The sequence below is a fragment of the Plasmodium coatneyi genome, chromosome 11 (genome assembly GCF_001680005.1).
Source record: "Plasmodium coatneyi strain Hackeri chromosome 11, complete sequence".
Classification (NCBI taxonomy): domain Eukaryota; phylum Apicomplexa; class Aconoidasida; order Haemosporida; family Plasmodiidae; genus Plasmodium; species Plasmodium coatneyi.
In genome coordinates this window covers 1,033,552-1,046,525 of record NC_033566.1, presented here as the reverse complement: position 1 = coordinate 1,046,525, position 12,974 = coordinate 1,033,552, and the positions used below count along the sequence as shown (strand labels likewise).

At 35.9% G+C, this 12,974-nt stretch overlaps 1 protein-coding gene across 1 annotated transcript; it reads left to right on the top strand.

Annotated features, from left to right (window-relative positions):
* Positions 1 to 5,683: 5,683 nt before the first annotated feature.
* On the top strand, positions 5,684 to 12,917 carry PCOAH_00034020 (Protein kinase; the record flags this gene model as incomplete). Its single annotated transcript, XM_020060196.1, has 2 exons — positions 5,684 to 8,249; positions 8,359 to 12,917. The coding sequence occupies 2 exons, from the start codon at positions 5,684 to 5,686 to the stop codon at positions 12,915 to 12,917; spliced, it is 7,125 nt and encodes a 2,374-aa protein (XP_019915937.1).
* Positions 12,918 to 12,974: the final 57 nt, after the last annotated feature.

The following is a 12,974-nucleotide window of genomic DNA, read 5'->3' as shown; positions in this document are numbered from 1 at the left end:
AATGGACACTATGAGTCTGAAAACGGGTGGGCAAAAAGCTTCTAACTAATAATGCTACATATTATTATACCCGCTTAATTCAAATTTTCAGGGATGCGTGTTTCCGCGTCACCCCTTGAAATGTTCAAAGTGAAGGAATTAAAAATATATTGAAAAAAAAAAACAACAAAAACAAAAAAACAGGAGCGACACATTATATGCAAATGTCTCACATGCGTATATACAAACGCGCACCTGTGAACAGATTTGAGATTAATATACATACACGTCTGTCCATAGGACGCATGTATGTATGCATATGTACGAGGAAAAATATTAAACACTGCCCGCAACCATGTGCAAAAGAACTAACAACATGAACCAAAATTAAAAACGTTCATCAAAATTTGTATAACACGAGGGCCATTAAAACACAGGGCAGATATGTTTTCGTTTTTTTTTTTTTTTTCCTCTGCTTTTCTATTCTTTAGTGTGCAACATATGTGAATATGTGACGTTAAATATGCTCGTGTAACTATGTACGCACATATATTTCTGAGTCTTCATGTCTGCAAGATGCATATTACACGAATATATGTATATACGCGTATACAAACATACACGTACAGAATATACACATATTTTGTGACAAAATTGTGCAACAGAAAGGAAAACAATATCGTTTCATACAATTTTGATCTGGTGTAATATACAACGTTCTGTCTGCTCAGCATTTAAGAAACATATCATGCGTGTTAAAGAAATATTTTTACTCATCCATGATTTATTAAAAAGTTAAAATTTCTGTGTGTACAATTAACAATATCATGTGTGCGTACAAGTGTGCAACAGGTTAATTCAGTGCACCCATAAGAACAATAAATATTTATTATTCTATCATATACATACTTTTTTCTCGTAATTCTTGGAAAATATAAAAAAAACTGCAGGACAGAATTAAGGAAAATAAAAGCGAAACTGGAAACATTTCACAAGGATATTATTCAAAAACACAATTCAAAATTGGTAGGAACAATTTATATCCTATAAAATGCAGTTGTCAAAAATGGTGAACATATTTTTTTAGACATTTCCTGCGCAGCAAAATCTGGGAAGACGAAAAAAAAAAAAAAAAAAAAAAAAAAAAAAAAAAAAAAAAGAAAAAATAGAATTGAACTGCTGCTTTTTTTTTTTTTTTATTTCAAAAAAGTATGAACAGCCAATAATTGGAATATATATTTTGGCTGTTCATAAATTTTTTTAGTGTCAATTTTGTGACAAATGCAAACTTCTCACGTTTAAAGGCAAAAATCAAAATGATGTAAAAACGGAAAACAACGAATATATGCATTTAAAAAAAAGAACATACACATGCATATAAAATTTTTGCCATACAAATACGTTCATTGGTATGATAAAATTTGTAGAAATATTGTAAAATTTTTAAAAGTCCACATTTTGTTTATATTATTTATGACAAATTGCGTGATTAAGATTTTTTTTTTTTCACGAACCATTAATAATATTGCACATGACCAAGCCATTTTTTTTTTTTTTTTTTTTTAATGGACAATTTAAGCTGTATGTGATGCATGACCTTATGGAAAAAAGAAAAATACATATGGATATTTTTTCGTATGATTTGCCGAGTTTGCCACATAGAAAGGCAATAAGAATGTGGGGTGTTATATATGTCTACTTTTTTGAAAAACGCTTTTGTTCTGTGCAGCATCTTTCTTGAATTGTTACGACTGTGAATATTAAATGCTTTGAAATTCTGCAATTGTAGAACGTACAAGTTTTTTTTTTTTTTTTTTTTTTTAACGAGCTCCCAAGCGTGGCAAAAATAGCTGCATCAGATTGAGGGAAAATTGTGAACAGCAAGCTTAAGTTTATTTTATTTTATTTTTTTCGCCATTTGAAAATTGTTAATACGAATAAGGAACAGTAGTGGGGGGGGAAGCCAAAAAGGGTTGAAGCTTAATAAAGGAGCTACAAAAATGAATCCGTTTTGCCAGCTTAAATGAGGTGCAGAAATGCCGGTGTAATGACAGTAATGAACAACTGCCTCAAGCGTAAAGCGTTGTTCGCTGCCATGGATGGACACTGTCCTTGTCCATCTGGATGTAAACACTGCGTACGAGAAGTAGCACACGTGCAAATGTTACTGCATGTGTATAAAATCAATTGTAAAATATCAATTGATATTTACCTTATCTGGGTGCATCAATATTTAAGTGTTTCAGTATCTTAAATGAAAGTTACCAATTATTGATGGTGTAATTAGTACAGAAAAAAAACGTGAACATTGCGAAAAGGTGAAGTGTTCTGTTATATGATGATATATTGTCGAAAAGCGCTTTTACGTTAAGTTTTATATATGTAATTTTTTTCCATTTATTCAGGGAAAAATTAGAACAAATGGCCACGCATTCTGCTTAACGGCACCTTTCTCTTTTTGAAAAATTTCTTTTACCTCGTTCAAAGGAGGACAAACGGGTAATACCTTGAGCACATAAAAACAGTTCATTAAAGAGGTTGCGGTGGTGATTAAAATCTTTGGGAGGAACTCGACATGTATGCTTTTTTATAAAAATAAAAAATAAAATTTTAAATAATATTTCTTCATGATGAACGCGAGAAAAATACGCAAAAAAAAAAAAAGGTTCTTTCCTTCAACATATCACCCGAAATGGTAAAAATTTTAAGTGGTTTTCTTAAAAAGACATGGAGCAAATCAAAAATACGCTTGCAACAATTTTACCCTTAGTTCACTTTAGGGGGTGGTTATTAAGTGCAGGCTTAGCAAAATTTATGAGCTTTTTAAATGGTCTTAAAAATTTTGGCGGTAGCAAAGAACGCTCATGTGGGGCATGCACTTATTTTAAATTTGTCCCCACTTTTTGCAGCTTCATAATAAACGCGAATACCGCATAGTATAGCCTCTGCAAGAGCGTGTAAACACGAGCAGTAAATAATTATATAAACCGTAAAAAAAAAAAAAAGAAAAAAAGTGTACATATGTGCCCATTAAATCAATTCATTTTAAGGTCGCCAAATGCTTTGAAAAAAAAGAAAAAAAGAAAGAACATTTATAGAAAATTTCAATTATGCTACTTTGGAAGCATATCTGTACCAACGTTGTAGCACGTGTTAACGAAAATTCCCCAAGCCTTTCAACGCAACATAGCGTACTCGTAAATGTTTCCTCACCTCCCCGTTTTCATCACTTTGATTTGTTCTTCGTACACCGCCTTTTTTTTCATGTGCCACAATCCAACAAGAAAAAGTGATACACGTAAATCTTATGCATGTGCCAGTACATGAGCGTTGTAAAAGCAAAAAATTGTACAGTGTTTTGTTTTGAAGTGTCACATGTTTTTTTGCATGGATATATATGGGCACAAAGGACATATGTATATTTTTTTTTTTACTGCGTTATTTCACCTAGCATTCGTTTTAAATTATTTTCGTTTTATCCATTTTGCACTTTCATGTTTCCCTTAGCCCTTATAATTTTTACGCGCACGATTTTTGCTAGAAATGAACGAAAACAATATACTCACCTTGTGCTTATATACGTTGTACGTGCTATGTATGTATTATATATGCAGCATGTTTGCATACATATGGAATCGCTTCCTTTTACTTGCAGCTACTTTTTTGTCTCAGTAGTAAAAAGCAAAATTAGTGCTTAGTGCACAGTAGCTTGATGAGAGAAATTAATTTTGGTAAAAAATTTTTGTAAGGATTTTGAACAAATTCCGCAAGTGGCAGAAAATAATGGGCTGTTGCACAAAATATAAAAAAAATAAAGTAGGAAAAGTCATACGCGAATAAGTTTGCAGATTGAAGTGACTGATTGATTTTGTACAAAATTAAACGCAAGAAACAAAAGCGAAGGCAGCATTAACTTTCTTTTGGCAATTATATTTAAAATTGATCATTTATTTATAACAGGATGAAGCATTATTTTTTCATTTTTTGTTCACATTTTGGAAATGTATATTAAACATAAAAAAAACACATTCACCTTTTTTGAGAAGCAGCCACTGAGCAGCATTTTTTTTTTTTTTTCTTTCACCCAATAATACAGCCGAGTTTTATATACATACTGCTCGCTTAATCCATATGCGTATTTTTTCCTTTAAAAGAATCCTCACCTTTTTACATAAATAATTTAAAGGAACTTAAAAAAGTCAATGTAGAGTATTCATTAAATAGAACAACTAATTAGAGTTTTTCCCAAAAGAAAAAAGAAAAAGTTTTTTTATTTTATGCTGATTTTCTTTCCACCCTCAAATCCACTGTGTGAAGGGGGAAGAAATATATAGAATGCTTCTTAGCATATTATAACATATGTATGATGATGTAATGCCAAGGGGAAAGGTACTTTATCCCATAGGAAGTTATTTCAGTATAATAGCTATAGGAAAACAAAAATTGTACATAGGTAACCATACATAGTTACTACATTATGGTATATTAGGAAAAAGATAGCACCAGAAACATTTGTCAGGAGAAAGAAGAAAAAAACGTTCATACCTTCGTAGGGTTTCATTAGCGCACACCCCTTCTGAGTACTACCAATCCATTTTTTCTTTGATCATAAAGAAATTCATTATTGTAAAAGTAAAAGAGCAACGTAGCAGCACACAAGAAGAAGCAGGGACGCATTCGTATTAAAAAAACAATTGCCCACTTGTATACGCAGATAATTGGCGAAAGACAGAAAGGGGAAGCGAATTTTTCATTCTTAACAACGTCGAAAAGGTTTTATGGAAAGATATAATGAAGCGCTTATCATAATGTGCACTATGCTGTAAAATAAATAACAGAGTTATTATCGGCCATAGCGGTTTAGCCGCTCTTTTTGCCCTTCATAAAGACGCAAAAAAAATACCTTTTCGATCTTTATATTACGTAAATCCTTCAGTTTTGCATTGCCCAAAGGAATAAGTTGTCCATAAAGAAGAAGATTGCCGTAGAGCAGATTGGAAACCTTTTTTTTTTTTTTTTTTTGAGGTATAACATAGACGTGTAAAGAAGTAGCTAAACGAAGATAAATCATACATGTGCAATATTTCTGTACATTTTAAAGAATAAGACGTTCATGTAAGGGGTAATAAAACTTTCTCAGACACAACTGACTTCGAGATTATCACATAAATGTGTGTAACACATATGTAGAGGAAAAAAAAGGCACGTATATCTTTGCAGAAATAAATTGGCAAACATACATGTAAATTGGCAGACCAATTGAGAAATGTTCAGAATTCCTACAGGCCGTACATGTCCTGTGGAATAAGCATATATTTATCGCCCAAGGAGCGCGTTAAGAATATTAAGCAAAAAGGGAGTCCCCTTTTGAATGCGTAAAATGTATAAAAGGAGGAGAAGAACACAAAGAAAGGATAACTCAGTTTTTTTTTTTTTTTTTTAATGTACTTTGTATAAATTGAGCAAATTTTGATTTAATATTCCTCAAAAATTGTACAAATTTTGAATGAGTTGGAATTTTTTTTTTTTTCCCCCCAAAAAAAATATTCCCACATTTGTCCCTAAGAGAAGTATGTCAAATTAAAAAACAAACATCGTCACACTGTTGTTAATGTCTCAATAAAGGGTTTTTTACCTAGATAAGATACAAAGATTTATTAAGAAATATACGCATGATGAGAAATATGAAACTATATGCATCAGAATGAGTTATTACAATTATTTGAAAAAAAAAAGTCAACCTAATGATGATGATGAGAGATATGATCATGTGGAAATGGTACCAAGGGAGAATTCCAGTTATCAGAATGAGGGCGTTCGAAATAGTCTATATTATCCGCATGGCCGTGGCCACGTCGACAGGGAGAAGGTAATGAAAGGTCAATGTTCGCCCGTTGAAGCCAGGAGGAACAAACTTAGCAAAGAAATTGCCGAGAATTATATACTTAAAAAGAAAATAAATGAAACAATTTTAAGCAACATAAAAAATATTTTCGAGAAAATGATAAGCATAGAACGGTTGACAAACATGGACAATTATAAAAGTATGAAAAATAAAATTGAACGTTATAACCATATGCATCAGAAGGGAAGAGCGAATGGGATCATCCGTCTGCATAGCAGGAGTCCTTCGCCCAGGGAGGAAGAGTTATTATGCACTTCCACGACCCCAAATGGAAGGAGTACCTCATTGTATGAAGATGACGAGAATAACGATATGTTCAAATCTGTCTGTGAATCAGCTCCAGACAGCTATTGCAGTTGTAGTAGCAGCTGCGAATATTCACACAAGGGGAGCACATATGGGAGTAGTAACTCATATGACCCCAATTTATATGAAGACGAAAGGTACCCTTATACCGTCAGTGATATTCGCGGGCGTCCGTCCCGTTTGAGAAGAGACAACTACAGGATACCGAAATGGCGTGATAAAGTGAAAAACTGGGAGGAGTCCAAAAGTGAATGCGGGGATGACTGGCTTTTTCATCCCTTTGCGTATGATGTTTCTCCCTCAGGTAAGAGGAGGACTATTTTGAAAAGGATGCTGAGGGAAGAAGTTAACAGTGAGTCATTTAATGGGGATATCCCCAATAGCGAAATGGGGAACACGCACGAAAATATAATTGTAAGTAAAAACGGTAATGTGGACCCCCCTAGCGATCATCCCACTGGGGGTAAACCAGGCCATTTCGATGCAGCCCAATCGAAGCACCCATCTGCGGGGGAAAAAGAGAAGGCTGAATTTATTATGTGTAAAAAGGACGAAGAGGTTACCTCCCCGTTTAGCAATCAAAAAAGTCAACAACCCACTAGCATTGAAACGGTGCCCGAGGAAAATGATATAATCATTGTAAAGGATGAGCAGTCAAACAATCGTATGAATGTCTTCCCCTCGAGTAACAATTTGGAAAATAAAAATATCCTATTCCCGTATGAACAGCAGGGACACATAAGCAGCAACGAAAGTAATATAACAAAATATGAAAGAGATAAATATTTTTATGGCCAGTACAAATATGACGAGACCATATTTATCTACGACTTGATAGTCCTTGATACCTCTGGTTTTTTATACAAAGTTTCCACTGATGGGACATACTACTGGAAACATAAGGTAGTGAAAAATATCCAGGACCACATAAACCTTGATGAGGACAAAAAGGGGAAGAATGCATACAAGTCGATTAGGAATGAATCGACGCATCATCTCCCTTATAAGGATGTCCTAGCAAAAAATAAACACAACAAAAATGATGATTTAAAACGGAGAGCAATGAAGAAACTACATTACAAAAAATTTTTCGATCTGAGAAAAATAAGTTTATCCAGAAATGACGAATTTAAAGGGGATGAAAATGTTATGCAAGATGGCACCAAACAAAGTGGGAAGAAAAAAAATTACGATGAAGAAAAATTGAAGAGAAATAAAAATATAACAAAAAGGTTGCTTTCAAATTATAGCGGAGATTTATTTTACATTAATGAGAATAATGAAGCCATGCCACTAAACATTAACATCAAGGATGTCGTCAACAATTCCCCCTTCAAGTCACCTCTTTTTCCTAATGTCGTTTTTATGGGTTCCAGACACTCCAGCATCGTTAATTTGGATTATGACACAGGGGAGGTCATAAAAAAGTATGATGAAAGTTTGGAAAATCATCTCGTAAAAGAAGAGAAGAAAACGCTACCAAACAGGAACAGGGAGTTTGTAAAGAGTAACTCCACCAGAAGGCAAGATGAACTACTGCAGGGTGAGCATGCGATCGAGGGGGATGATGTGCACGCAAACGCTAACGATGATTATGATGGCGATCAGGACGATGACCTTGATCATGATGAGCATGGTGATGACCCTGGCTACGCCGAACGCAGCGCAAGCGGGGAGGAAGTCCCCCCGGGTGAATACCAAAATGACGCCATAAAGGACGAAGCAGTAGTAGGAACGGAACGCCATAACAATAGCATCATCAACCTTAACCATGGGGGCAAAATCAATAAGCCATTTTCTGATCATGAGGAAGGCAACAAACTGCTGAACTCAGCCGATGCACAAAATGAATACTTCGGCGAAAACGATTTTTACAGATACACATCGAAAAGTAAGTATAGCATTGCTGACAAGCATGATGAGAGAAAAATGGACGAAAAGGAGAAATACACCTTGAAGGTTCTTCGAAACAACCTACGGGAAAGGAAAAAGGTTCTAATTAAGAAACTGCTCATGAGTTTGAACAGAACCAGTTCGCTAAGTAGATATCCTCATAATAGTAACAACCTTATGGACATTACAATAATGAGAAAGAGAAGAGAAAAAAAAAAAAAAAAAAAAAAAGAGAAGAAGAAAAACGAAGAAGAGACAACTGCAAATAAGCATAGTTAAGTGGATTATAAAAGCTGTGGATGAAAAGTCGCTGAAACAAAAATGGATAACAACATGGGTTGACGTTGGATCTATTTTCATAACGGACAGTCACAGGCAAGATTCGACGTTCATCAATTCGCTTATCGAAATTGTGGGGAACAAGCTGATATTGCGGCCCCAGGAAATGGACAAAATGATCAAGGCGTATGGCATTGGGAAGAACGTGCATAATGAACCCGTGGAAGGGGTGGACTTCCTGGAGAGGAATGGTGACGAGAGGGTGGAGAGCGCTATGCCGATAGATGATATGGCCGATGAGATTCCTCATCATAGATCCGATGAACCAATCGATCGCCGAAGCAGAGCTCGGAAGCGAATGAACCAAGAGGGCTCAAATGTAAAGTCGAAAATTTTTATTTTCTCCGAGGCGGTGTCCTCCGTTTTTGCGCTCAGGTATAAGCGTGCATCGAACATTTTCACCCTAGACGTGATAATGAAGCAGAATAGCAAAATGTTCCCAGGTTATGATAATGTAAAGGGTTTCAACTATAATGCCTTAAATTTTAAGAAGGAAAACACGCTCCTTCTACCGTTTTCGTCTAGTGATTTTGCAAAGAACAATGATGAAAAAACATTTTGCAATTTTGATGAAAATATAAATTATGGGAAGAAATTATTGCACAGATTGAATAACATATCGGTGAGCATAACTTCCATCGAAAGGGACATACGGTACCTTCTCTCCAACATAATTTTTGTGTATGATAGGAATAAGAAGATACCCATAAATTATATATACAAGATGAAGGGGTTGATACGCGAGTATCAGAAGACGAAGGAGCAGTTTCTGTTCTATTTACCCGGCGTAGATCGTACCAAGCACTTGAGCTATTCGCATTACAGTGACGCACATGGGGGACGGTACAGCGGTGGTCATATAGGCGGGCATGGTAGCATTCTTAGTGACAGTTTTAGCGGCGGCCTTAGTGGGAACCTAGGTCGAAGTCATGGGCCCATCCACGCAGCGGCGGGGCGACCCATCCACATTTGTGAATACATAAATAAATTTATCGACATGTATTTTGAAGAAAACGAAATATGCTTCGACTACTGTTCCATGCTGAACATATGGGACAAGATATTTAACAACTACGTCAGTCAGGACGATTGCCTGTTATTGTCTAACCTGTACAGAGTAATACAAAACGCATTCGCATATAACCACCGAGATTTTAACCTCCCAAATGACGATGTAGAGTACATGATAGCGGATAATGCAAATTTTCTCGTAAAAAGGAGAAAAAAAAACTTTTACTATTCACGGAACCAAGAGCTGAAGGAAGTGTCAACGTTGAAGTACAAGAAGGGATGGTACTGGAGCATGTTCTATGCAATCATGCTCATATTTGTAGTTCCCTTTGTGTTCATATACAGAATATTTAGGAAAAAAAAAAACAACAACACTAGCAGCAGTAAGGTAATTATGAAAAAGAAAAAGTTGAAAGATTATGATGACTATGCGAGGGATAAGGATTTGCTAAAGTTAAGATACCGCCTTCTACATGACGAGCGTTTAAGGCTGAAAAAATCCTTAGGGCAAAATAGTTATGACGATTTAGCACAAATCGAATTAAACATTAATATGAAAAGGGAGATAGCCAGTAAGTTGAAAGAGCTGGAGCAGGAACCAACCCTAATAGACATTTTAGCGAAACATGCTAGAGACTCCGACAGTGATAGTAAATTTTATGACATCAATGAAGGGATGTATAACTTACGTTCGCAGAGCTACTGGGGTGGATTCTCAAAATATAGTTTGCCCAACATGTCCACCAAGAATCCGGGCAGAAGCAAATCGAGGGAAACCATAAAATCAGATACCATCGGAAGGAATATGTTTTATATGCATAGAAGAAGAGCTGCATCGCAGGACGTTTCTGATAAACAGTCTATCATAGTAAAAAAAAGGGTTAGAAGCGGCTATAAGTGGGGGAACAAGTATCACAAGAAGAACTACACCGATAATGAGAAAGACAAAAAATATAACCACATGAAGGAAAAACACATAAACAAAAAAGACTTCGATAAGAGTGATTTTATAAATTTCCTTACCAACTTTAATAAAAAATTTATGAAGAAAAACTCTCTAGTAGATCATCTCCTCAAGATGAACAAAACGGCAGCAGTGGACCCCAAAACGGACGAGCATACCAACCGTAAGAGCAGTAACGAGTACCTCACACATTCGGACCATTCAAACAAGGATGAAAATAGCCCCGCTGAGCATATGAACAGTGCGGGGAAAAAAACAGCAGCGAAGAAACATCTCATTGAAGAGAATAAAACAAACGATGAGAAAAGAAACAGAAGCAAATACGCCAAGCATGCCGATAATGACAATGGCTATCCTATCAACACACATAAGCAGAGCACCACGATGAAAACCAAATCGGACAACCTTCCAAATAATAATGAAATCATAAATAATAAAAGTTCCAGTGCACGAAATTTATCTATAATTCAAAGATCGCACATTCCGTATGATGCTCCACTGGCGGATTTTCTAGAAAATGGAAGATTTATGAGAACATTCGAAAATATTTCTCTCATTGGTCAGGGTGGATTTGGCTCCGTGTACAAAGTATCGCATCGTCTCGAACCAGGGTCCCCAACCTATGCTGTAAAATTTATTTACTTAAAAGTGAGTTCGTTGGATAATGTGAGCTCCAGAAGGTACTTTCGCGAAATTGCAGCTAATAGAGATATCTACAGTAAGCATGTTGTCAGGTACTACACCTGGTGGTGTGAAGAGCCGCAGTTTCTCCCCATGCATGTGATGCCCAAGGAAATACAAAACTTAGTTAAGAAAAACAAAGATTCTTTTAAAAAAATGTACGATAAAAATAAAAAAAGCGATAGTCTTCTTAGCTATGAAAAATTATCATCTTGGGAAAGAAAAAAAAGCGATTTGAAAAATTTTAAAAAAGTTATTAAGAAGAAGAATGAACGGAGCTTAACCTTTTACAGTGACAATGATGGACTGAATTCAAAAAGAAATGAGAACGGGGGTAGAAAAAGATTCCTTAGCGACAAAAACTTTTCTGATAGTATCTACACCAATACCAATGCTAAGAATAAGAAGAAAAAGAAAAAGAAGAAGAAAAAAATTATATACAGAGAAAAACAAAATGAGGATCGGAAGGGACGAAATGAGAGGCGTTCCACTGCGCAGGACAAGTTCAACCCCGCCTCTTTCAACTCAAGTTTTCAAGAATACGATCCGTTTGGCTGTGGCTATCTAAGTGAGGAAGATAGAGACTTGGTAGTTTTCGCAGACAATGACGAACCGAGCGTTCACATTGAGGAGGTAGATCCGGAGGGGGAGACATCTCACCATAGCACTCGTACGAATAACGCGCTGAATCATAAGGATGCACAGTCCGACAAGCACCAAGTGGGTGTACCTGCAAGTGCTCAGGTCGTAGAAGAAGAGGAAGGAAAGGATGAAAATGAAAAGAATGAAGAAGAATTAGCTATTAAGGAAAACGCCGACAGAGTAAAAAGTTATAAGAAAAAAATTGTGGCGCCAGAATTCTCCATTGTACTGCTACTACAAATGGAGCTCTGCAAGGGCTACACACTACGTAAGTGGCTAGATAGATCTACAAGAAGTGATAAGCCTTTGCATTTTACCTACCGAGATAAAAATATGAACCACCCTCTAGAATTTGATTTGTTTAAGCAGCTAATTAAAGGCTTGAAGGATATTCATTCCACGTGCTTTATCCACAGAGACTTAAAACCAGAAAATATTTTTGTGGATCCAGATACGTACACGTTAAAAATTGGGGATCTTGGATTAGTGAGATTTATTGAAGAAAAAAAAAGGGAAAAGGATTTAAACAATATAGACACCTTTAAGGATAACATATACACGGATGTTAACCATAATACCATAACTAGCCAAATTTCATTGAAAGGACAAATTATAGGAACTCCAGGATATACCGCCCCAGAGGGAGGTGCTCTATGTGATGAAAAGGCAGACATATATAGCGCTGCGCTAATATTACTAGAATTGCTGTGCCCAAGATTTAATACGATAATGGAAAGATACAAACGGTTAAATGACTTTAGAAATTACTATGCCGTTCCGGATTATGTGAAAATTCATTTAAATCCATGGTACATTTTGATGCTACAAATGTCCAAGCCAAACCCAGCGGACAGACCTTCGGCTGCAGACTTATATAGCAAAATTAAGGTGCTATTGGATCCTCATTTAACCGACTTTGCCTTCAGTTTCAATGATATTAATAATGACGACTCGGGTTATGTCCCTTCGGGGATCGGCCCGAAGAGCCTCACCGCCGATGGGGATGGCAAGAACGACAATGGAAACAATTTAAACGGTTACAAAACCAATACCAACGGCGCCAGCACCACCAAAACAGACAAAATCCTCTTAAATAGCGTGGACGATAAAAATTGTTTTAACAAAAACAGCGACAATCTTAACGGTACAACTATTCAGAACAAGGGAAGTTCGCTGAATGGAACGAACCCCGAATGACCCATTTAAATTTGTTAATACACGCCCCATTTTTCTTTTCTTTTTACACCATTTTGA